This window comes from Pseudochaenichthys georgianus, chromosome 12, assembly GCF_902827115.2.
Source record: "Pseudochaenichthys georgianus chromosome 12, fPseGeo1.2, whole genome shotgun sequence".
Taxonomy (NCBI): Eukaryota; Metazoa; Chordata; class Actinopteri; order Perciformes; family Channichthyidae; genus Pseudochaenichthys; species Pseudochaenichthys georgianus.
The window spans coordinates 21,190,733-21,216,713 of record NC_047514.1 but is presented as its reverse complement, the minus strand read 5'-3'; the positions used below and the strand labels follow the sequence as shown (position 1 = coordinate 21,216,713).

General features: G+C 41.6%; 1 protein-coding gene across 1 annotated transcript; it reads left to right on the top strand.

Annotated features, from left to right (window-relative positions):
* Positions 1-902: 902 nt before the first annotated feature.
* Positions 903-25,903, top strand: sec31a (SEC31 homolog A, COPII coat complex component). Its single transcript, XM_034095574.2, is given in 29 exon segments — positions 903-1,317; positions 2,526-2,605; positions 8,392-8,515; positions 8,611-8,809; positions 8,909-9,004; positions 9,572-9,712; positions 9,827-9,969; positions 10,061-10,160; positions 10,272-10,433; positions 10,634-10,789; positions 10,881-11,111; positions 11,206-11,280; positions 11,393-11,434; positions 12,264-13,076; positions 13,533-13,809; positions 14,113-14,241; positions 14,244-14,290; positions 14,745-14,871; positions 15,032-15,177; positions 15,694-15,867; positions 16,209-16,463; positions 17,351-17,455; positions 18,176-18,278; positions 18,979-19,308; positions 20,134-20,189; positions 20,288-20,608; positions 20,694-20,813; positions 20,901-20,972; positions 24,288-25,903. Coding segments are annotated over 28 exon segments (4,803 nt in total). The 5' UTR covers positions 903-1,317; position 2,526; the 3' UTR covers positions 24,468-25,903.
* Positions 25,904-25,981: the final 78 nt, after the last annotated feature.

Genomic DNA, 25,981 nt, shown 5'->3' with positions numbered 1-25,981 from the left:
GCTAATTGACCAAGTTTAATCTGCTAACTCAATCCTTTACTAAAATAAACGCAACAACTCTCCAATTTGGCACACCCAATGTTATCCTAATGCTTGTTTGGCATTATGATCTGTGGGTTTTATTCAACATGGTCTACGTTTTTTTTTTCACCGAAGGTTTTTAGTTTAAAACTTAACAGCTGAAAATCTTGTGTTGACAGAAAAAGGCGTACCAGGAAAATGAGCAGCGTGGACCTGATATGTACGTATTGCAGAACTGTTATTATAGTTAAGTAAATAAGCATCCCAATGATTATTTCAATCACTACCCATTTGACCCATTCATGTGTCTGGGGAGGATTATAAATCAGATATAAAATGAGGGTGTTGGCATTCATTCTCTAAAGACCTTGCTAAGTCTGTGTAAAACTAACTTTACCTTACTGTATCACCATTGTTCTTTCAGGGTCGGCCTGTTCAAGTGGCAGCACGTTCAGTGATTTCTTGACACACCTACATTTACCAAAAGCACTTTTTTGGTTTGTCTTTGTTTCTCATTTATATTATTCATAATCATTACCAAATAAATACAAATTGTGAAGCAAATGTGTTGTTTATAGTTATTTGTGGGGATCTGCAGTTTACCATACATTTGCTAATTTATCATCAGATATACAAAATACATTTATTGTTGTGCTTGTTACTATGAAATATCTCAATGAGTAAACGTAAACAAATAAATAAAAAACACCTATGAAATATGTTAATCTAACTACATTTACTTATGTTCCATTTTATTTGGCATACTTTGGCAAAATGTGTTGACAGTAACGTTAGCATAGTTAGCAGTGCTATTCATAATATGAATAGCACTGTGTGTTAACATGATAGCAGGGACCCATTCAAACTACAATTAGCATGTTAGCATGAGTATACATGCGTCTCTCTATGGTAGCATCATTAGCATGCTAGCAGGGGTAGTACTGTAGAACATACTATTTTGGACGATGTTGAACAAAAAGGTTCTATAATTACTTGTAAATATAAAACCTCTGGTAAAACTATGGCATATTTAGCATGCTAGCCGTGGTAGCGGCGAAGACGTCCCCCGGAAGTTGTTGTTCTTCTTCGTGGCAGCGGTGTTGCTGAGTGCCACGTTGATGGAGACCAGTGGGGACGTGGAAATCTGTCTTGAGTCCGTAGTCGGGACCCGGTAGCCTCTTCTGTTATTACACCCTCTAATCCCGTAGTGGAGCCGAACGAGGAACCTGTACAGTCGCAGGAGTATTTGTAAACTATTGTATGTGTGTTCATGTAAGAGGGAGCAAAGGAAGGAAGGTAAGCCGCCTTAGTGAAGTAATAAGATATGTTAGTGTATAACTGTCTTCCCACTGTTATGTATTGCAGACAGCTAGCAGGCGAGATAATGTTGCCTTTAGGACATGCTGTACCATGTTCATGTGAAGCATGATAAAAAGTGACATTATTCTGCAGCCAATTCAGTTTTTCATTTGGACTCTAATGTCTTCTTACAGTTTATTCCTTGGTTATTGCCTTTGCTGTGTAGCTTTTTTAAATGGTCCATCAGCTGTTAGCTTGCTGCTAGCTTGTATTGTACTTTGTTTTTCTATTGTTAAGCTTTGAATGAATAAAGTACGCCGACATGCTCCCAAGTTTCTTCAGAGCTAGATAAAGCATTTACAATATAATTTCGGCAAAATAGCTTAAAAATGAGCAGGTCTTCATTGGTGTCAGTCAAAGTAGGCCTTTGAGTATAATTCAGTAACTACTGTATTTATTACAGTAGCGAGGCTGAATGCTGGCAATGCACTTCATACAAGTAGGAATACAAAAAACTGTATTGCTAAATAAACCTGTCACATGAAGGTGTTCCCTTTCCTAGCTTTAAACGACGGGTTCACATTGTTATCTTAACAAAATACTTACACCCAGTTGAAATGTATTATGTACACCAAGCTAATGTAACTTTTCTTCAACAGCCCCTTATAAAATCTCTTTATTAAACTGCACTGTCCTTTAGGAGGATGTGTTTCTATTATTCTGCACACCACATTTATATCAATAATGGTAAATTAAATAACAGAATCATCTGTCTTTATAAACTAATGCAATTCAACAGCTCCACCATTTCAAAAATGAAAGACTTCTAAATTAGTGAACTTGTATTGCAATATTCCTCTATGTTACTATACTACCACCATGGCCCAGTATAGAACAATGGGCAAGGGAAAAAAGAGAACATTTCATAATAAAGACGTGATAAGAAGTGATCTTTGGACAGCCAGTATGGACACCATGAACACAGCGAAGGCGTAACTGTGAATATACATATTGGAATGCAAGTGTGTATGTAAGACAGACATTAAACACATGTGTGAACCTATCCATAAATGCATAAAATAATGTTTAATAAAAAGCATGCTCTGTTATTTGTTTTGATAACAGCAGAAGCCTAATGGAGGGAAAAGTAAATCAAACTGGAATAATCACTACATGTTCCTTCAAAATGTAAACTTTTTTCCCAGGATGAAACTTAAGGAGATTAACCGCACAGCCATCCAGAGCTGGAGTCCTGCACAGCACCACCCCATCTACCTTGCAACAGGTATGAGCATGGTGTCTTTTTTTTGACAGGACATTTCATAATTTTGGTCTTCCAGCCATACAAACAGCCATAAGTCGCAGAGCATGCACCTCCATTGCCATTCATTTAGGTTGCAATCACTTTCCATCCATCTGCTCCCGCTTATCCGTGGTCGGGTTCAGGTTCAGGTTATTTATTTGTACCCGTAGGTAGATTCTGTTTGCAGAGAAAAAGACAAGGGTTCCATCCTGACACTAAAAACAAACACAAACAACAGACACATCTCTAATAAAGGACTAGTAAAAGTACAAGTATACCCTGCACAACCAAATCTCAAAAATATTTAAAAAACATTTTAAAAAGGACAACACTAGTACAAACATGGACATTCAAAATTAAATAAATAAAAATAGGCATCTGTGTGACACTCCTATGATGTGTTAATTTGTGCAATAGCTGCTGGGATAAAACTGTTTTTATACCGCTTCGCTCTACTCCTTGGGACAAGTAACCTCCGAAGGAAGAAGCTTGAATTCTGAGTGCAGAGGGTGGGAGTCATCGTCTAATATGGAGCTGGATAACCGCTGTAACTGCCTGAGGTACAGGGTCTCCAGGTTTAGCTGTGGCTCACCAATCAGTCTGCTGGACCACTTTATGATCTGACTCAGAGAGTTTCTGCTCTTTAAAGTCAGGTTACCAAACCATGACATTGGTGAAAAAGACAGAATTGACTCGATAAAAGCACGATAAAACATAATCATCATGGTTTTGTCAATGTTAAAATAGGACAATTTCCTAAGACAGTACAAACACTGGTGCCCCCCTTTTTCACACAGCTTCACAGTTTGGATCAGAGCTCAATTTTGAGTCAATAATTGTCCCGAGATATTTGTATGATTGCACAAATTCTACTTTCTGATTCTGGATTGTTAAGACTTCATGTATGTGGGGATGTCTTCTAAAATCAATGATCATGTCCTTGGTTTTGCTTATGTTCAGTTGTAGATAGGACTCCTCACACCACCTGACAAAGTCGTCAATGACAGGGCCGTGGCTGCTCTCATTGTCCTGGAGCCTACTAACAATTACAGAGTCATCTGCATACTTTAAAATAGTCCTATTTTCCCACCTACTTTGACACATATTAGTGTAAAGTATAAATAATAGTGGTGAAAGGACACATCCTTGTGGGGAGCCAGTGGAGGAGCTGACTTGATCAGATAAGGTCCCATTTACCCTCACTCTTTGTGTCCTATTGGTTAAAAAATCAAGAATCCAGCCCATAAGATTATTGCTTATTTCAAATTGTTCTAAAAGTCTGCCAATTAGAATATGAGGTTGAATTGTGTTAAAAGCAGAGGAAAAATCAACAAATAAAAGTCTAGCATGAGGTCCAATTCCCTCCAAGTGTTTAAAAAGTGAGTCAGATAAGGTGACCGTGGCATCCTCCACTCCTCTGTGTGGCCTGTAAGCAAACTGCATGGGATGTAGCTGACATCCTCGTGGATTCATCTTCTTATTACAGACACATGCATTTCCTAAACATTCGGTCTATATGCTGTCAAATGTATTATCTCTTCGATTTACACATGGCATCTATTGCACGTCTGTCCGTCCTGGGAGAGGGATCCCTCCTCTGTTGCTCTCCCTGAGGTTTCTCCCATGTTCTTAAACTGTGGGTTTTCTCTGGAAGTTTTTCCTTGTACGATGTGAGGGTCTAAGGACAGAGGGTCTAAGGACAGAGGGTCTAAGGATAGAGGGTGTCGTTTTTCTCATACTCATATTCTGAACAATCTGTGCTGTTGTATTTGCTGTAAAGTGTCTCTACTGTAGGCTATTTGTATTATATGTACAGCACTTTGGCTCGACCAAAAATCGTTTATATCAAAACTTGATTTGATTTGAGTGCATGCTCAGTCTTCCTTAAGATTTCTGCTCTGACTAGTTTTTCCAATGTCTTCATTAGAATGGATGTAAGTGAAACTGGTCTAAAATCGTTAAGAGTTTTGAGGCCTCTGGATTTGGGAACAGGGACGACCACAGCATCCTTCCAAACCTTTGGCACATGCTGTGTCTGTAAAGACATATTAAAAATGTAGTGGAACACAGGGCTAAGTTATTTTGCGCAATGTTTAAGTAAACGACCGCAGGTGTTGTCAGGTCCATGACTCTTATTTATTTTTACTAAAAGAAAGGCCTTTTCCACTTCCCTCTGATCTATGTTAAAATGCTTATTGTCTTCAAGTTTAAGCTTCAGTTCAGATATATTTACTGAAATCAAATGTGTCAAATCGAGAAAAAAAGTGATTTAGGGCATTTGCAAACTCAACATCTGACTTAAAGCCATCCAGAGTCACATGGCAGCTATTCTTTGTTTCCCGGAGGCCTGTTATGGTTTTCATGCTACTCCAGACTGAGCCAAGGTTGTTTGCAGCCATTTTGTTTTGTAGTTCAATCAATCAATCAATCAATCAATCAATCAATGTTTATTTATATAGCCCAATATCACAAATGTTACATTTGTCTCAGTGGTCTTCACAGTGTGTACAGAATATCAGTATGACAATACGACACCCTCTGTCCTTAGACCCTCACATCGTACAAGGAAAAACTTCCAAAGAAAACCCAGTTTAAAGGGAAAAATGGGAGAAACCTCAGGGAGAGCAACAGAGGAGGGATCCCTCTCCCAGGACGGACAGACGTGCAATAGATGCCGTGTGTAAATTGAAAAGATAATACATTTGCAACATAGGTAGTCCAAATGTTTGGAAATGCATGTGTGTATAATAGGAAGATGAATCCACGAGGATATCCATCGAGGACCTATGATCCAGGACCACAGCCACGACTCGCGATCCAGCGCTCGCGATCCAGGACACAGGACCGCAGGATCATCCATGACTCCGGATCCCAGCGTATATAGACACCAAAAAGAAAGACATTTGGGGAAGCTGGGTTAATCGGAACATGAGTGTACACGGGTATAGACAGAGAGAAGGAAGAAGTAAGATGTCCCCCGACAAACTAAGCCTATATCAGCAAAACTAGGGGCTGAATCTAATCAGCCCTAACTATAAGCTTTATCAAAAAGGAAGGTCTTAAGCGCACTCTTAAAAACGGATAGGGTGTCTGCCGCCCGAACACAAACTGGAAGCTGATTCCACAAATGTGGAGCTTGATAAGAAAAGGCTCTGGCTCCCATTGTACTTTTAAAGATTCTAGGAACAACCAACAACCCTGCATTCTTGGAACGCAATGCCCTAGTAGGACAGTAGGGTATAATGAGTTCTTTAAGGTAAGATGGCGCCTGCCCATTAAGGGCTTTGTAGGCGAGAAGAAGAATTTTAAATTCTATCCTGTGTTCTATAGGGAGCCAGTGTAAGGCAGCCAGAACAGGAGTAATGTGGTCCCTTTTCCTAACTCTGGTTAGTACACGAGCCGCAGCATTTTGAATCAGCTGAAGCGACTTGATTGACTTCTTAGTACTCCCTGATAATAAAGAGTTACAATAATCCAGCCTAGAAGTAACAAATGCATGGACTAGTTTCTCTGCATCGTTTTGAGGCAAGATATGCCTGATTTTTGCAATGTTACGTAGATGGAAGTAGGCGGTCCTTGAAATTGATTTTATGTGGGCGTTAAAGGATAAATCCTGATCAAATATAACACCAAGATTCCTTACAGTCTCACTGGAGGCCAAATTAATGCCATCCATAGTTAGTATGTCTTTAGATAATTTGTTTCGTAGATTCTTCGGGCCAAGTACAATAACTTCAGTTTTGGTCGTGTTTAACATCAAAAAGTTTAAGGTCATCCACGTTTTTAAGTCCTTAAGGCAGTCTTGAATTTTATTTAGATGATTAATTTCATCAGGCTTGATTGATAAATATAGTTGAGTATCATCTGCATAACAATGAAAGTTTACAGAATGATTCCTTATAATATTGCCTAATGGAAGCATATATAATGTGAACAAAATAGGTCCGAGCACTGAGCCCTGTGGCACTCCATGGCTAACTTTGGTTTGCGTGGAAGATTCATCGTTAACACGTACAAACTGAGAGCGTTCAGATAGATAGGACCTAAACCAGCCTAAAGCAGTTCCCTGTATGCCAACTAAGTGCTCTAGTCTTTGCAATAGGATATCATGGTCGATAGTATCAAATGCAGCACTAAGATCGAGCAAAACAAGAATAGAGACAAGTCCCTTGTCTGAGGCTATTAGAATATCATTTGTGACTTTAACCAGAGCTGTCTCTGTGCTATGATGTGTTCTAAAGCCAGACTGAAAATCTTCAAATAAATCATTGTTTTTAAGTAATCACACAACTGTTTTGCGACCGCTTTCTCAAGAATTTTTGAGAGGAACGGAAGATTAGAAATAGGTCTATAGTTGGCTAAAACCTCTGGATCGAGGTTGTGCTTTTTAAGAAGCGGTTTTATCACTGCTACTTTGAATGATTGTGGAACATAGCCTGATAATAAAGACATATTCATAATATTTAATAAAGAAGTGCTAATTAATTGAAAAACTTCCTTCAACAGCTTAGTTCAGATTTAAAATTCTGGTTTAAAATTCTGTTTAGCTTTCAAAATGTCTATTTTAAGTTCCCTATTAGCATCATGCAGATCAGAGGCACTTCCCTGTTTCTTTTTCTGAATGCTGGACTTAACCGCCTTTGTCACCCATGGTTTGTTTGTTATTAGGGTATATTTTAACTTGCTTACACGGAATAATCATGTCTTTACAAAAGGCTGTATATGAGCATGTTACATCAACAAGTTCATCCAAGTCGGCCCCACAAGACTCTTTGAACATATCCCAATCAGTGCAGTGGGTCGCGGGGGTAGCAGTTCCAGCAGAGAGCCCCAAACTTCCTTTTCCCTGGCGACATTAACCAGCTCTGACTGGGGGATCCCAAGGCGCTCCCAGGCCAGCGAAGAGATATAATCCCTCCACCTGGTCCTAGCTCTACCCCTTGGTCTCTTCCCAGCTGGACGTGCCTGGAACACCTCCCTAGGGAGGCGCCCAGGTGGCATCCTAACTAGGTGCCCGAACCACCTCAACTGGCTCCTTTCGACGCGAAGGAGGAGCGGCTCAACTCCGAGTCCCTCCCGGATGACTTCTCACCTTATCCCTAAGGGAGACACCAGCCACCCTGCGGAGAAAACCCATCTCGGCCGCTTGTATCCGCGATCTCGTTCTTTCAGTCATGACCCATCCTTCATTACCATAGGTGAGGAGGGTAGGAACCAAAATGGCCCAGTAGACAGAGAGCTTTGCCTTCTGGCTCAGCTCCCTTTTCGTCACAACGGTGCGGTAAAGCGACTGCAGTACCGCTCCCGCTGCTCCGATTCTGCGGCCCATCACGCTCCATTGTTCCCTCACTCGAGAACAAGACCCCGAGATACTTGAACTCCTTCACTTGGGGTATCACTTTCACCCATCTTCATTGTGGTCTTTTTCTGATTTATATGATTTTCTTTTTGTTTCCATTACATCCATTTGCTGTTACTTCATCCCTATTTATAGAATACATGGCACAATTCGATTGTTGTTAATTCAACTTTAATTGCTGCAGTAGTTATTAAAGTATCCTCACGAAAAAAAGAGACATTTGATGACTTGCTATAGGTAGGCATACGTCTCTTAATAAATGTGTCTTATTCTTTACACTCACTCCTTAGTATGCTCTTCAAGCAATCTTTGGTGTCATTTTAGACTCTTTCTGAGAAGTACGATCAATGCAACATTATGTTTTATATGTCACAGCATGCACCAAAGTTTCTGATTTCTCTCTCTGCAGGAACATCAGCCCAGCAGCTGGATGCCTCCTTCAGCACCAATGCCTCGCTGGAGTTTTTCGAGCTGGACTTGTCAGACCCATCTCTAGACATGAAGTCATGTGGCAGCCTCGTCTCCTCTCACAGGTACTAAAAGCTGCCAATGAAATAATGCTTTTTTTTTTTTTAATCCCTTCAAGTGCAGTTGTCATCACACATGTTGTGCTTCTTCCTCCCCACAGATACCACAAACTGGTATGGGGCCCCTATGGGATAGATTCCCAAGGTAACCCGTCCGGGGTCCTTGTTGCCGGAGGCGAGAATGGCAACGTCATTCTGTACGACCCGGCAAAGATCATGGCTGGAGAGACCGACGTGATCATTGCAGAGAGTGACAAGCACACTGGGCCAGTCAGAGGTCTCGACGTCAACCCGTTCCAGGTACGATCCATTTAACTCCAGCTTCAGTGAATCTATCGCATGCAAGCAGTCAGTTTAAAACCAAAGGCAGTGAGTCATTTTGTTTCCTCTGTGCTGCAGACCAACCTGGTTGCATCAGGTGGGAATGAGTCTGAAATCTATATCTGGGACATGAATAACTTTGGCTCTCCAATGACACCAGGACCTAAGACTCAGGTAAGCTTTAGTAATTACTTTTCAAGTAATTTCTTCTATAATTTGTAAATATCAATAACACTCTTGATCTTACTGCATCTTTTTCCACTGTTAAATTGTGAAGTCCATTCATGTGAACTTGTGAAGTTTAATTTTAAGGAAAGTTTGTGTTTGTCATTTGACTTCATTATTTTGTCGGATGTCACCATAATTAAGTCCAAAGGATTATCAGTATCGTATTGAAAAAAACTGACTTTGGGATGACGAAAAAAATACCTGTTTTGGATGAACATGGTCCTTTCAGAAGCCACATTGTTGATATTCTTTCAATTCTGAAATGAAATATTATGCAACCCTAATTACTTTGTTAAAGCATTGAACAGAAATATCTGTGTCATTTAATGTGGGTAAATAACGGTTGTAATTTTCTGAATGTATAATGACAACAATTATTATTGTAATATTATATTTTATTATAATGTTATGTGGCTGTGAAGCACTTCGGTAAACCCTCTGTTTTTAATATGTGCTATATAAATAAAGTGGATTGGATTGGATTGAAAAAGAGCTAATGTTCTTGTCTTAAAGCCTCTGGAGGACATCAGCTATGTGTCGTGGAACAGACAGGTCCAACACATCCTGGCCTCTGCCAGCCCGAGTGGCCGAGCCTCAGTGTGGGACCTCCGCAAGAACGACCTCATTATCAAAGTCAGCGACCACAGCAACAGAGTACGTTGATCCTTCTGCACTCGGAGGAAGTCTTGGACCAAAGATAATGCTGGCCCTTTGAACAATAACTTCAATTTAAACTGTCTTTATTTAATGTGCATATCTTTTTTTCAGATGCATTGTTCCGGGCTGGCTTGGAACCCAGAAGTTGCCACTCAGCTGGTGTTGTCCTCGGAAGACGATCGAATGCCGGTTATCCAGATGTGGGACTTACGCTTTGCTTCCTCTCCTCTCAAGATTTTAGAGAATCACACACGGTAAAAGCATCTGTTTGTGGCAAAGGAGCATAAAGCTTTTTTCTCACTTCTCAATGTGAATTTTTAAGACTTAGCTGACCTTTACAAACAGGGGTGTCCTGTCCATCGCCTGGAGTCTGGCTGATCCTGATCTGCTCCTGAGCTGCGGAAAGGACAACAGGATTCTGTGCTGGAACCCAAACACAGGAGAGGTAAACATTACTATAAATGTTTTATTAACACGTTCAAAGTAGCAAACGGAACAAAAACCTGTCCCATTGTTGAACTTCTGATGTAAATAAATGATCTGATTGGATCCTCAGGTGCTGTACGAGTTGCCCACTAGCAGTCCGTGGTGCTTTGACATCCAATGGTGTCCCAGAAACCCCGCGGTGCTGTCGGCTGCAAGCTTCGACGGACATATCGACATCTATTCCATCATGGGAGGAACCAACACGGCGCAGAGCCAGAGACGAGCTGACCAGGTGTGTGTTTATATGAAATGTAATCTACATATTTTAATTTTACATTCTTTTTATATGGGTAATTAAAAGTCCGAGACAAAAACATGCAGGAAACTTTTAATGAGCAGCTTTTCGTAGATCTGCACATTACACAAAATCAGTGAATTACATTTTGGGCACACCTGGCATTGCATCTAAATGACTTTTTGTCTCTGTTACAGATTACCAACTCGTTTGGGAACATGGATCCTTTTGGCACAGGGCAAACTTTGCCGCCCCTGCAGCTGCCTCCTCAGGCTCCTGCTACTCCAGCGACCGTCAACCCTCTGAAGAAGCCCCCCAAGTGGATCCGCAGACCTGTAGGAGCCTCGTTTGCTGTGAGTCCTGTGTCCTACACTAATTACATTCAGGATTTAGCTTCGTAGTTTCACCATCTCAGACATTCTTCTGGCTCTTGTTCACTTCTAGTTTGGAGGCAAGCTGGTTTCTTTGGAGAACAGCAAGCCGAACCCACAGCAGCCTCAGCAGCGCTCCTCACACGTCGTACATGTCAGCCAGGTCGTCATAGAAACAGCATTTTTGAAGCGCTCTGACCAGCTGCAGGCCACGCTGAGAGCAGGGAGCTTTGTGGAGTTCTGCCAGGAGAAGATCGATGGAGCTGAAAATGAGTTTGAGAAGACTCTTTGGTCTTTCCTCAAGGTATGACATTCAGAATGAAACTTGGAAATAAATAGTTTTCAGTACATTTTCTGTAATCTTTCTAATTGTTTGTGTGATGTTTTTGTGTTTTCAGGCTAATTTTGAAAGTGATATCCGCAGCAAGTACCTAGAACTCCTTGGGTACAACAAAGAGGAGCTCGCCTTAAAGGTGAGCTGTATTTTCAATGTTCTGTATGACACTGTTTACTGAATGTATTTGCTCAAAACACATAGTTTTCTTTTAGTACATCCTGTGATACATGTCTCCATTTTGTTTTCAGATTTCAGCAGCGTTAGAGGAAAAGCCCGCTGAGCCTCCACAGGTACGTTTGTCAGGAGCATTTAATCCCACTGTTGATTTTAAAGGAATATCCTTTTTGGAAAGTGAGAATTTAAAATCTATCTCTAAGAATTTCAAGGCATGTGGTTCCAAAAATTACCTCCTTCTCGGTCAGATTAAATGTGTCATGTCACTTTTTAAAGTGCTGCTTATTCTGGTGAGCACATTTCATCTGATCCTGTTCAATGATAAGCATCTTCCGTTAATTACTATATACAGTGATTACAAGTGATGCAGTTCCAGTAATATGGTGTTACAAGGCCTTTCCAATGAAAATGTTAACTTGAAAAACATGTGATAAAACAGCTACCGATAATCCTAAAAAGCACATTACAGACAGTCTTTTATATAAACATCCAATAATATTTAGTTTACAATAGGAAATACTGTCCCTGTCTTCCTGCCCACTCAGTTGAAACGCTTCCAAATTGTCCATTACCGCACTGTACTATTCTCTCCATTTGTCCTGCTTACTGAGCCATACACATGGCTGTCGTCTCTGCCTCAGAAAGTGTTGCAAGTATTCATAAAGATGAAGCAACAACTACTTCTGTATTGAAACTACTCAGAGGAAGCTTTGCACAGACTTTTAATTTTACAATCACAGTGCTTTTTCTTCCTCTTAAATCTGCTTAGCAAAACTCAGTGTAAAAGTGCAAACACATGTACAGATTTGACTATTTCTTTAGATTAAGGCTGTTGTTTTAAACATCTCCCTCTCTGAAGTGTACATATTTAGCCTGTTCATACACTTAGTCAAAAGTTAAATCACAGTCCCTGACTTTGAACCCATTTCCTCCCTCCATATTCAGGTGGAGATGCCCGCTCCAGTCAGCCTGCAGTCTTTACCAGACCTCAGCCTTATCCCTGCTGCTGAAACTCCAGAGGCAGCATTCGACATGATTGCGGCTGCCGCAGTCCTGCCGCCCGTTGGCAACCCAGAAGAAGCATTTGACATGATCGCTGCTGCAGTCGTGCCTCCCGCTGCCACTGCATTTCTGCCACCTGTTGACAACCCAGAGGAAGCCTTTGACATGATCGCCGCTGCTGCAGATGTACCTCCCCCTGCCGCCTCAATCGTGCCGCCTGCCGAAATTCCATTGGCAGCGTTCGACATGTTCGCCGCCGCAGCAGATGTACCTCCCCCTGCCGCCTCAATCGTGCCGCCTGCCGAAATTCCATTGGCAGCGTTCGACATGTTCGCCGCCGCAGCAGATGTACTTCCAGCTGACACCACAGTCATGCCGCCTGCTGAAAGTCCAGAGGCAGCCTTTGATATGATTGCTAATGCAGATGTGTCGCTGGCTGGAAACCCAGAAGAAGTCTTTGACATGGATGCTGCTGCAGTTTTGCCGGCTGCTGATACTCCTGAAGCCGCCTTCGACATGATTGCAGCTGCAGTTGTGCCGCCTGCGGACCCCTTGGAGGCCTTTGACATGATCGCCGCTGCAGCAAACCTTGAGCCTGCAGCCACGCTGGAACTGGACTCCGCTCCTGACCCTGAGTCTGAAGAGCCAGCAGCGGAAGATCTAGAGGTCGCTCCTGCCGGTGAATCAGAAGAGAATATGGACCAGGTTCTCCCAGAGGAGGAGGCAGAGGAAGAAGAGATCCCCTTGGACGAGGAGGTACACCTTGATACCTGCACTGATTCAAAAATACAGATTTTTAGCTAAGGACCCTGCGGACATCTTATATGGGCAGCGGTAAAGGCCTTGCACAACATTGTAAACAAATTCATTTTTTATCATTTAAAGGACTTTCTTAACCCCCAATGGCCTTTTATATATTTATAGTCATCCTGTGACACATTTTATTTAGAAAGAAAATGTTTGTAGCATTCCTTTAAGGTGAATGGAGAATACAAAAATATAGACAAGATAACATCTGCAATCCAGCCGATATAACGCAAGAGCTAGAGAAAAGATCACGGAATCTAAACACCCCAGCATAGCAAAAAAAAACTTTAGTTCGTCAGATTTTACTGCATATAGTAGCATTTTTAAGCATTTGAATCTGACAATTACTGCAGCACTTGGGGAAAGAGAAGAGTACATTGAAAGGATGTTTCTTTGGTGTTTCAGGAGGAGGAGGCGGCGGCACCAGTGGAGGAGGAACCCAGTCCTGCTGAGACCTTAGCTCCAGTCGAGGAGCCCGTTGAGGTTCCAGCTCTAGCTCTAGTGCCAGATCCAGCTCCAACTCAGGCTCCTGCTCTGGCTCCATCTCCAATTCCAGCTGCAGCTCCAGTTCCCGTTCTAGCTCCCACTCCTGCTCCCACTCCTGCTTCCACTCCTGCTCCCACTCCTGCTCCAGCTCCCACTCCAGCCCAATCAGAAGGAGTCAGTCTCAGCATCGGTCAAGGTACCAACTCTTTCAATGGTTCATGACATACTAGCGTTCCTACACAGCCTGGATCCTGTGGATCCTCAAGTTATAGCCATAGACTGCACTTCTTTATAATCAGACTTCCACAAAGGGGAACATATCAGTGTATGGCGTGATCCCTGTCTCTTCCTACTATATAGATTGTCACTGGAAATGTTCCCGATAAAAGTGGGATCCCTTCTTTTGCAGCGGATTTGACACAATATCCCCTTCAGCCAGAGCGAGAGACCAAACTAGATCAAATACACTCTGTTGTTTTATCATTCGTTCTCCTGCTAGATGTGGACGGGCTGATCACCCAGGCGCTGCTGACCGGAGACTTTGAGGGAGCTGTGGAGCTCTGTCTCCATGACAACAGGATGGCAGACAGTATCATCCTAGCCATCGCTGGAGGAGCCGACCTCTTAGAGAAACACAGAAGAAGTACTTTACCAAGAAACACAGCAAGATAACCAAGGTAACAACAACAGTTTTATAAATAGAGTTTATTATTGATGATATAACCAGTGGTTGAAGTAGTAACCAGATCTAGATTGAAATGACTAATTCCTTACCCTGAACTTACTTAACTACTGCATTTAAGTAAAGTAATATCAGCTAAATGTTTAAGAATCTAAAGTAAAAGTACTCATTCAGCAGTAAAATGTGCCGTAACATTATTTTAATATTATATTTTATATGGATATTTATGTTGCATTTTACTGCTGTAGATGTTCAATATTGTTCTAATTGACCAGAAAGCGGTCTTGCATAAAAAAGCTAAGACGTTGGAGAATGTTTTTGTCATGAAAGACCACTTTACTAAACATGAAGGGAATAAACAATTGTATAATAGTTTGAGGTATTTGTACCTTACCTAAGTAAAATACTGGAATACTTTTACTATATACACGTGTGTTTCTGTCCTGCAGCTGATCAGTGCAGTAGTGCTGAAGGACTGGCACGACATCCTGACCACGTGTGAGCTGCAGAACTGGAAGGAGGCTCTGGCTGCTGTCATGACCTACGCTGAGCCCGAGAAATTCTCTTCCCTCTGTGGTTAGTTCAAGGACACATGCATATTACTGTGCTGAGAGACCACACTAGACCAGAGTGTTGCTGACATGTTGTTGCTGAGTTTCATCATTGCTTACAGTTTTTCATCATTGTCTATTAGCTGTGAATTGGTGCTCTCTAACTGAAGTGTCTTGCTGGTCAGATCTTCTCGGGGACAGACTGGAGGCAGGAGAGGACGCCCAGCTGCAGGCGCAGGCCTGTCTGTGTTACATCTGTGCCGGAAACGTGGAAAAACTTGTTTCATGCTGGACCAAGTCACAAGATGGACACTGTCCACTCTCCCTCCAGGTGTGTCTCTAACTAAAACCTGCAAAAAATGATTTATCTGGGCACTTAAGGGCAGCATCTCCACAATTGTATTGTTAAATATTCTCATTATTTGCATAGTTCTTTGTTTATAACAACTCGTGAGGATAGTATATGGCTCTTTAGCTTCTAAATATTCCAGCATGATCATAAGTTGGTCTCTAACTTCGTCTGTCTGCTATATAAAAAGCCCTGCCTGCTGACCGAAAAAAAGAAAGGAGTTAATATAGCATTGAACTAAAACATTAATGTTGTGGGCATAACAGCACAAAGATGGTATGAAAGCTGCTGAAGATCTCTGTGGAGCCATGGAACTTTATGAGGTGATAATATCTTAGTGTTGTGCAACAGTGGAACTGCAGGGACAGTAGAGAAGAAAACAAGAGTCGTCAGATTTAGATTTTTTCAAGTTACTGTGTTGCTCCAAAATAAAGTCTGTATATGCAGCTTAAATCTAAACATTGTTGTTTAAATGGGGTCCTTGTCTCGTTCCCTCAGGACTTGGTGGAGAAGGTGGTGGTGTTGCGTCGTGCCGTAGAGCAGACCCAGCGCTCTGGTCCCGCTGCTATTGGCATCCTGCTGGCTGAGAAGATGAGTCAGTATGCAAACCTGCTGGCCTCCCAGGGCAGTCTGACCACCGCCATCACCTACCTGCCCGACAACACCAACCAGGTATGAACACCAGCTATTTATAAAATCATGTACACTTGAAACTGCTTATATTGATCAAATAGCTTGGGACATATTTTCCTATACAAATGCTGTTTGACTAAATAGCTCAGTCATGTAGTTGTCCGTTTATAGTGTTAATTTTGGGTCTTTGATATGAGGTGAAATAATATACATACATAATATACATTAGCTCATAATATGCATGGGAAATATAGAAGGGAAAAAAAGGAATCAACTTCCACTGTTTATTTCTTCCTATGTCACAGCTAGAAAAGCCTTTAGTCAATTGCAAACAATTGGAGTAATCCTCTAAATGTCCCTTTCCCTTTTGGACCATACAGGTTTCCGTGCAGCAGCTTCGTGACCGCCTCAGTCGGGCTCTGGGGCAGCAAGCTGCGGCTCCAGCAGCTCTGGTACAAACGCAGAAAGTTCAGTCCCAGCCTCCGGCCCCCACTCAGCCTCAGCCCACCCTGCCCCGACCTCTGTTTACTCCGGTCCGACCTGCCATGGTGCCTCAGCCCCGTGCAGCAGCCCCCCCTGTGGCCATGCCAACGCCTGCTGCCTCCGCCCCAGCACAGCCGCAGTATTACCAGCCGGTACGTCCCTCTGAGTTTCACAAGTGTCTTCCCTTTTGCTCATAAACCTGAATCTGTGTGAATCCTGATGTCTAATGTTTTAAAAGACATCAGGATTCACACAGACTGGTTTCCTTTCTCTTGGACATCAACATCTACAGGTTACGTACTAGGGATGGGTTTGATATATTAATGTTACACTCAGACTCTAACGAATCTCTTATCAGATCTCTCCTGCCTCCTTTCTCCCTTTAGTAGCAAAGAGCAATGAAATGCATACAAATGACAGTCTCATATTTGGAATAACTAAATACAAAAATTAACATCAGCTTGAGATAATAGACTAATATATAATAATAATAATAATAATAATACATACTATTCTATGGCTAATATGCTCTCTGCAGCTGTATTTGAACAAATATTGTATTATCACTTTTTAACATTAAGTTATTATATTGCATATCATTTGCTGTTAACCCCATTTTAAGGTTGTAGCTACAGGTTGTGCGGGAAAGGCTGCCACTAAAACTGCTGAAAGAAAACCTGATTCCGTAAGAGTTTTGAAAGGATTCACATTTAAGTAGGTTATGTATTGGATTTGTATTTGATCAAATGCTATCAAACCTCATCCCTATTGCCGACTAACTAACCACCCGGTGAAGTGCTCATTGCTGTTGTGTTGATGCCAGGGTTTAAATCACATGCTATTTCCTAAACCTAATTGTGAAATATTAATGAATAATGTTCTTATTGTGGGGTGGGTACTGAGGGGGAGTTGTGTTCCTGTAATTTGAACCCTGGCTCTGGTGCAATGTGTATGCATTGTGGTGTCCCCCCCCCCCCCCCCCTCTCCCTCTCCATGCCGGCCATCATTGGTGTGTGCCGTGTGTCTCTGTGTGCTTCAGGTGAGGGCTGCCTCTACTGTCACCTCCTGGAGTAACCAAACTCCCACAGCCCTCCCCCATCACCCTCCTCCTCCTTCTCAAGTAGGCAGGCCCTCAGAGCAGCAGGTACACACACTGATGTTTACAGATGTTGTTGCACACAGACGTCCCTAATACAAAGTAACAAGTGTTTTCATTGATTAGATCAATACCTCATATGCTGTGCTTTTCTGTGGTGGTGCTTCTTCCCTTGGCTAACCCACTTCCTGTTGATGCATTCTCCACTCATTCTTTCACTTGTGTCTCTTGTTTCACTCCAATGTACAGACTACACGACCACTGACATGCATGCTGTTCCTTGTTAGCAAACATAATGCTCCTGAACTGCACACATTACAGAAGAGCATGTGCTGTGTGTTGCAACACCACGCTTAGTTTTAGTTTGTTTCTACAGTCTGTTGTTCTGAGCTAGTCCTAATGGAAAACATATATTTGAGAGCACTGACCAAAGGACTTACCAAGCTCTAAATCCTTTATTTATTTTCTCTCTTATTTGCAAAGATGAGCAGTGGGACTTAACAAAGCAATACCACTCTGAAAACATACATTCATTTATTCTAACTTTTCTATTCTTGCTAGTATTACTGATGCTTTACCATACCGTATAATCAGCGTTTTGATTTTACAACATGTATAGTCGGAGCTGATTTTATGAAATGTTTTTAAATATTTCAAAATCTTCCCTGCTGGATGAATCCTCTGGAGAAGCAACGGGAGTCATCAATGGACAGTTCCCCTTCTTCTTCTTTTTGAAACATAGTTTCAGTTCTTTATGTGTTTTCGCAGGTGGAGCCTTCAAACCAAATGTACGGGATGCCACCGCCCGGCACGGACGCCCAACCTCCCGTCTCCTCCACTCCTGCTTACATGTACTCACATCAGTACCAGCGTAAGTTTATGGTCACTTTCACAATCTGTGGTTTCAAATGGAAAATTCAATAAGGTAGTCACTCAATGATTCAAGCCAGAGCAATCGAATTATAGGTTTAAGAAAACACACTCAATCCAGTTTTTAAACCTGCCTTAAAATGTGACTAAGAGCTTCAACATCAGCCATAACAAGTCAGAATAATATGAAACCAAATCAACCAGGTCAGGTTTGAATGCATCTGAATTGCCAAACCCAACCCCTAGTGGGACTCTGTTTGGCGAAGTATACAAACGTTACAGTCCTTAACTTGAAATAAAAAACGTTGGCTGAAACTTTGTCTCTGGCAAAGTAAATTAGAAAGTGTAAAACATGTTATTGGTAAGAGACAGGGCTGCACCATCACTGTAGCATCTTTTTTCTGTCCTTTTTTTACAACACTGGCAAGCATTTCCATTCAGAAATGTTTGAATCTCTTCTATGCTATTATTCTCAATCACTAACAGAAAATGAGAGTGAATAGCCTTTCATTTGAAGTTGATCTCTTTGCCTGTTGAGTCTTTTATGACCTAGAAGCTACTCATATAGCATGTTAGCATGCTCTGTACTGTAACTCATGATGTAACTACAGGTCTGTCCTGTTGCATGAAACAGTTAGTAAAGCATGGAACAGAGTGAGTTGTTCACTAACAGCATGTGTTGTATCCTGTGTGACTCCCAGCCTACCCCCAGGTCAACCAGTACCATCCTGGAGCTGGGGGAGGGGCTGTCTATCAGCCTCTGCAGTATTCCTCTGCTGCCCCTCCAGCAGAGCCTGCCGGCTTTCTCTCTCACTACACACAGCCCACATCCCCGGTCTATCCCGGACCTCCTCCCATCAGCCAGTGCCCGTCCTCCTCCTCTCCCTCATATCCTCCTTTCTATCCAACATCCTCCTCTTCCTCCTTTGCCGCTCCTCCAACCTCCGGAGCTTCTTTCCAGCATGGCGGGCCAGGATCTCCTGTGTCGTACATGCCTCCTCCTCCTCCTCTTCAACAGGGCGGAGTCTCAGGTACACAGCTGACCCCGCCTCAGGTCTGCAGGGCTCCAGGCCACCTCACAAACTCACCCACTTTCTTTACCCTTTTAAGATACAAGACAGATTTTAGTTTGTGCTCAATAATTGCAGTGAACAAGGCAGCTAAAAGACTCCCATTACCAATGTTAGGGCAAACATTTCTAAAGAAGTCTGGCAAGGAAAATCTAAATCTAATCTAGAACATTATATAGTGCAGCAGCTTTAAAAATAGTAATATCATAAAATATAAAACTGTGGTAGACAGGGGTACAGTAATAGTAAAATGTATATACATAGTTAAAACAGGTTGTAGTATGCGCATACACAGCAAAGTACTGTTATGTATAAACTAATAACACTTTACTAACTGCATTAATAAGCCTGGAATATGCCACCAGAATAAATGTTTATTTATAAATTAAAGTTATACACAATGAAATATGCATAGAAATTAGGTAAAGTTAAACAAAACACATTTATATTTTCACTCCCTTTTTAACAGACAAATTAATAAAATATGTTTTAATGGAAATTCAAATATTTGTTTAAAAAAAAGAAAAGAAGCTTTTTGGGGTTTCAAAATCTTTAACTGCTGCTAGTTAGCTTAGCTTTGAATAAACACTGGATGCAAGAATCACCTTACCTTTGAACAGATGCCAGCTAGCTGTTCCCTAATAATAGCCTCATTATTAACCAACAGCTGGAGCTTCGTATTAAGTGTGCAGACAGGGGAGGCACAAATCAAAGCATTTTAAAACATAAAATAGACTCTGTCCTGTTAGTGTGAATGAGTGAATGATTAGGATTTTTTTTCTGTAGGTCCTCAGAATGGCTGGAATGACCCTCCTGCCCTGAACAGAGCATCAAGGAAGAAGGTAAGTCTGCTGACTGACGCATGTAACCTAGCCTGTCAGAAAAGACTGTACACCGTTTTATAATTATATATGAATAAACCATATTTCTCATCTTTCAGTCGATTCCGACGAACTACACCCCTCCTACCCCCATCATGGCTCCTCTGGGCGCTGACCCCCAGGCTCAGCCAGTATCACCGGGGGCCCCTCAGGTTATGGGTCAGGGCCAGCACGGGGCCCAGGTCCCGTACTCAGGCATTCAGCAGCAGCAGCAGCAGCAGCAGCAGCAGCAGCAGCAGCAGCAGCAGCAGCAGCAGCAGCAGCAGCAGCAGCAGCAGCAGCAGCAGCAGCAGCAGTTCTCCCCTCCACCCATGAACCCTGCCATGCCTAAGACCAGTATGGAGGGGGCCCCAGGAGCCCCAACTGGAGATGTTATACAGGTACTGGTCACCTCTGCTGCAGAATATAAAGACAACATCTAACAATTCCATTTTAAACTTCTATTATTTGAATTGTCATCTTTAGCCTCTGCAGTCCATCCCTGCTGAGAAGATCATGAAGAAGCCCATCCCCGATGAGCACCTGATCCTGAAGACCACCTTTGAGGGGCTCATCCAGAAATGCCTGGCTGTGGCCATGGACCCTGTGAGTAAATCTCACAGGGTTAACAATTGAATCTATCCCTACATCACAAAGTCATTCGATTTGTAATCATTACTTCTCTTTTCACAGCAAACTAAGAGGAAGCTTGATGATGCCAACAAACGTCTGGAAGCGCTCTATGATAAACTCAGAGAGCAGACAGTGAGTATTCCTCTGGGCTTGATCTCTGTAGAAAAGTTATAATCATTAAAATGACAATGAAAATTAGAAGGTCAGTTTTATGCAGCTTTGATCCAAGAACACTTCCGGTCACGTTATCCAACAGCCTTTAATTGAGCTGCAGATGGATAGATGAAGGCGCAGCAGATTTCAGGTTTCCTTGAAGACAACAGCGTACTACTTCAGTAATAATTTAAACAAGCTCACTACAATTAGGAACCAATCTTTTGGTTAAATAAAAGATAAATTGGATTGGAAAAAAACGCAGAAAGCCAACCGAAATGTCTGTCCATCCATAAATCCTAACAATCGTAGAAATCAATCCGGCTATAAAAATAACACGATGACCTTCCTCAGACTATCCAGCTCCATCTGTCCAACATATGCCCAGTTTTAGAGGGCTTAGTGAATTTGTTAAAAACTAATAGAGGCCATTTTAAAGAAATGTTGAGGAGAGAATAAAGAAATGTTTAGGAGAAATATACTGAACTGTTGGTGCATGAGGCCCAACATCCTGATAAATATTAGGATAGTTTGACCAATCGATTCATCATCATCATCATCATCATCATCATCATCATCATCATCATCATCATCATCATCATCATCATCATCATCATCATCATCATCATCTTTATTTAAAGAGACTCTTGGTCCATTATTACAAAACATACAACACTCAAATACAAACTAAAAAAAGGCAGCCATACCAATGTTTCCACAGAGGTGACTGGTATCGTACAGCACTGAAACACGGATTTGAGAGCAGCATAATGACAGAGTTATGAGAAACATTCAATCGACAGATGAATTTGTACATCAGACCTCTCAAAAGAGCATGGAACGTGTTGACTCGTGCATTACAGAACATTTCACTTGCACTGCACCACCTTGGTTTTCTAAGCAGTATACGCAAAACAGTCATTATAAGCAACCTGGTGCTTCCGGAGGCTCGCCTTCTTATACTTGACCCACAAGGGAGCAGTATAGAGAGGGGTGCAATAAGCTCTAAAGAGGTTCACCTTAACCTTATCTGAACACCAAGAGAATTTTCTAGCCAACATGTTGGCTTGTGTATATAAGACACACCGCTGTCTATACATGTCGTCGTCGTCGTCGTCGTCGTCGTCGTCGTCGTCGTCGTCGTCGTCGTCGTCGTCATCCTCATCATCATGATGTGTCCCAGATACTTCGTGTTACAGCAAACAGACAGCAGATACTTCGTGTTACAGCAAACAGACAGCAGATACTTCGTGTTACAGCAAACAGACAGCAGATACTTAGTGTTACAGCAAACAGACAGCAGATACTTCGTGTTACAGCAAACAGACAGCAGATACTTAGTGTTACAGCAAACAGACAGCAGATACTTAGTGTTACAGCAAACAGACAGCAGATACTTCGTGTTACAGCAAACAGACAGCAGATACTTCGTGTTACAGCAAACAGACAGCAGATACTTAGTGTTTACAGCAAACAGACAGCAGATACTTCGTGTTACAGCAAACAGACAGCAGATACTTAGTGTTACAGCAAACAGACAGCAGATACTTCGTGTTACAGCAAACAGACAGTAGATACTTCGTGTTACAGCAAACAGACAGCAGATACTTAGTGTTACAGCAAACAGACAGCAGATACTTCGTGTTACAGCAAACAGACAGTAGATACTTCGTGTTACAGCAAACAGACAGCAGATACTTAGTGTTACAGCAAACAGACAGCAGATACTTCGTGTTACAGCAAACAGACAGTAGATACTTAGTGTTACAGCAAACAGACAGCAGATACTTCGTGTTACAGCAAACAGACAGCAGATACTTAGTGTTACAGCAAACAGACAGCAGATACTTAGTGTTACAGCAAACAGACAGCAGATACTTCGTGTTACAGCAAACAGACAGCAGATACTTAGTGTTACAGCAAACAGACAGCAGATACTTAGTGTTACAGCAAACAGACAGCAGATACTTCGTGTTACAGCAAACAGACAGCAGATACTTCGTGTTACAGCAAACAGACAGCAGATACTTAGTGTTACAGCAAACAGACAGCAGATACTTCGTGTTACAGCAAACAGACAGCAGATACTTAGTGTTACAGCAAACAGACAGCAGATACTTAGTGTTACAGCAAACAGACAGCAGATACTTCGTGTTACAGCAAACAGACAGCAGATACTTCGTGTTACAGCAAACAGACAGCAGATACTTAGTGTTACAGCAAACAGACAGCAGATACTTCGTGTTACAGCAAACAGACAGCAGATACTTAGTGTTACAGCAAACAGACAGCAGATACTTCGTGTTACAGCAAACAGACAGTAGATACTTCGTGTTACAGCAAACAGACAGCAGATACTTCGTGTTACAGCAAACAGACAGCAGATACTTCGTGTTACAGCAAACAGACAGTAGATACTTCGTGTTACAGCAAACAGACAGCAGATACTTAGTGTTACAGCAAACAGACAGCAGATACTTCGTGTTACAGCAAACAGACAGTAGATACTTCGTGTTACAGCAAACAGACAGCAGATACTTAGTGTTACAGCAAACAGACAGCAGATACTTCGTGTTACAGCAAACAGACAGTAGATACTTAGTGTTACAGCAAACAGACAGCAGATACTTCGTGTTACAGCAAACAGACAGCAGATACTTAGTGTTACAGCAAACAGACAGCAGATACTTAGTGTTACAGCAAACAGACAGTAGATACTTCGTGTTACAGCAAACAGACAGCAGATACTTAGTGTTACAGCAAACAGACAGCAGATACTTCGTGTTACAGCAAACAGACAGTAGATACTTCGTGTTACAGCAAACAGACAGCAGATACTTAGTGTTACAGCAAACAGACAGCAGATACTTCGTGTTACAGCAAACAGACAGCAGATACTTAGTGTTACAGCAAACAGACAGCAGATACTTCGTGTTACAGCAAACAGACAGCAGATACTTCGTGTTACAGCAAACAGACAGCACCTGTCCTGACAGATAGAATGTTGGAAAACAAAGGTTCTTATCCCCTGTTGCTCTGCAGATCATTACAGCGCTCTTCTTAGCATTGTATTTAACGTCAAATTTTACTCCGTAATCAGAACAAACATTTAGCAACTGTTGAAAACCAGCACTGCTAGGAGAAACAATTGCCAGATCATCGGCATACATAAGATGGTTTACATTACATTACGATTGATACATCCTGCTTAATAACTGTAACTGTGAAACTTTACACAGGATGCTTCTCACCAACACTTCCTGCTCTTCTTCTTCTTCTTCTTCTTCTCTGCAGCTTTCTCCCGCCATCGTTGGAGGACTTCATAACATCGCCCGGAGTGTAGAGTCCCGATCCTACACGGAGGGCCTGAACATCCACACACACATAGTCAGTAGCAGCAACTTCAGCGAGACGTCGGCGTTCATGCCCGTGCTCAAGGTGGTGCTGACGCAAGCCAACAAACTGGGGGTGTGACGGGCAGAAACTCCTCCGAGTCTTTGACCCGTGCAAAATGAAGAGAGAGCGGTCGGGCTCGTGTCACAGGGAGGTCCACCATGACTCAGTGCAAAGGATGGAAGATTTGCGAGAAAGTTGTATGGAAATCCTGTTAAATTCTTCTTTGTGCCATTCATGTTTTCTGACACAAGCCATGCTATCAGTCGAGCTCAGTGGTGAAAGTTCATTCGGAGTCCTGTGCAAACACAATCTCACAATGAATAAAAGGCTAGACACTAGTTAAATTCAAATTCGACCTTAATCTACCAACATGCTAAAAATTAAACTAGCTTTAAATGTATAACTTGTAACAAAATGGATGGACTTTATAATGTAATAAACATGCAATAAGCATAATAAAGGGGAAATCTTTAAATGATCAAGCTAAATATAAGGAAGGCCGAGCTTTATAACAGTAGATGTGAAGATAATGATTACATTTAAAGACATCAAAAGTGAGAAAAGTGACATTCAGGAATTTTAAAGGTATATTTTATCTACTTGTGTTGAGATGTTTGAAATAAAAGTAGTGTATTTCAAGTTAAATCTCAATGAATTTGGCATTAACAGAAACCTGCTCATGATATCGAAGTGCGTGACCAAGCAAACCGCAATCAATTTAACATATTAGACTTTTATCGTCTCACTATATTTGTGCACTACAATAATGCTCAGATACCTTTATAATCCATTAAACATAGATTTTATGAACAAAATCTTGCTTTGTTTTTAAATAAATGCATCATCGCCTGCATGCATTTTGCAACTGATCTGCAGATGACACAGTAAATGGAAGATAGAGACAGAATGTGGATTAAATATTAATAATGAGAAACTGGGCATTAGATTGATTTTAAACCAGTAGTCCAACTCAGAGGCATTTAAAGCAAGTTGTTTTTTAATGTACCTATCATGACTTTAGTTAGAGCTTCAATCCCCTCTCTCTGCTTAGGCAAGGCAAGTTTATTTACACTGGCTCACTTTCACCACTGGTGTCACTGCATACAACACGTTGGACCAATATATTGTCTGGATATGTCAATCCCATTTCTTTAGGGTGTTTAAATGTTTTATTCATGTTTTAGTTTTTTTTCAGTGTAATCACGAGGCTCAGCAGAGTGCAATGACCTTTTTTTTTTTTTTAAAGAGACTTTGCTTTTATGGAAATGTAAAGTATGCATGCTTAAACAAACGCTAACTGTCTTCTTTACTGGCTTTGGAGGTAATTAACGGCTAATTAATTAGACCTGAGAGGGAAACTGGAAAGAGACTTGTACTTGGTTTTCATTCCAACTATGATGAGGGCTCCAGTCTGAGGGGTCAACCTCAGCTAATGTTGTTAATAAAGGAGAACAAGTCTTTGTTTAAGATTGACTACATGCAATATTTTCAATAAATAGTATTTATTTACGATATGATCTTGTGTTGTTTTGAACTTAGTTTATTTTCTTTAACGTTTTTTTTTTTTAAAGTGTGTTTTTAAGATAAGGCCT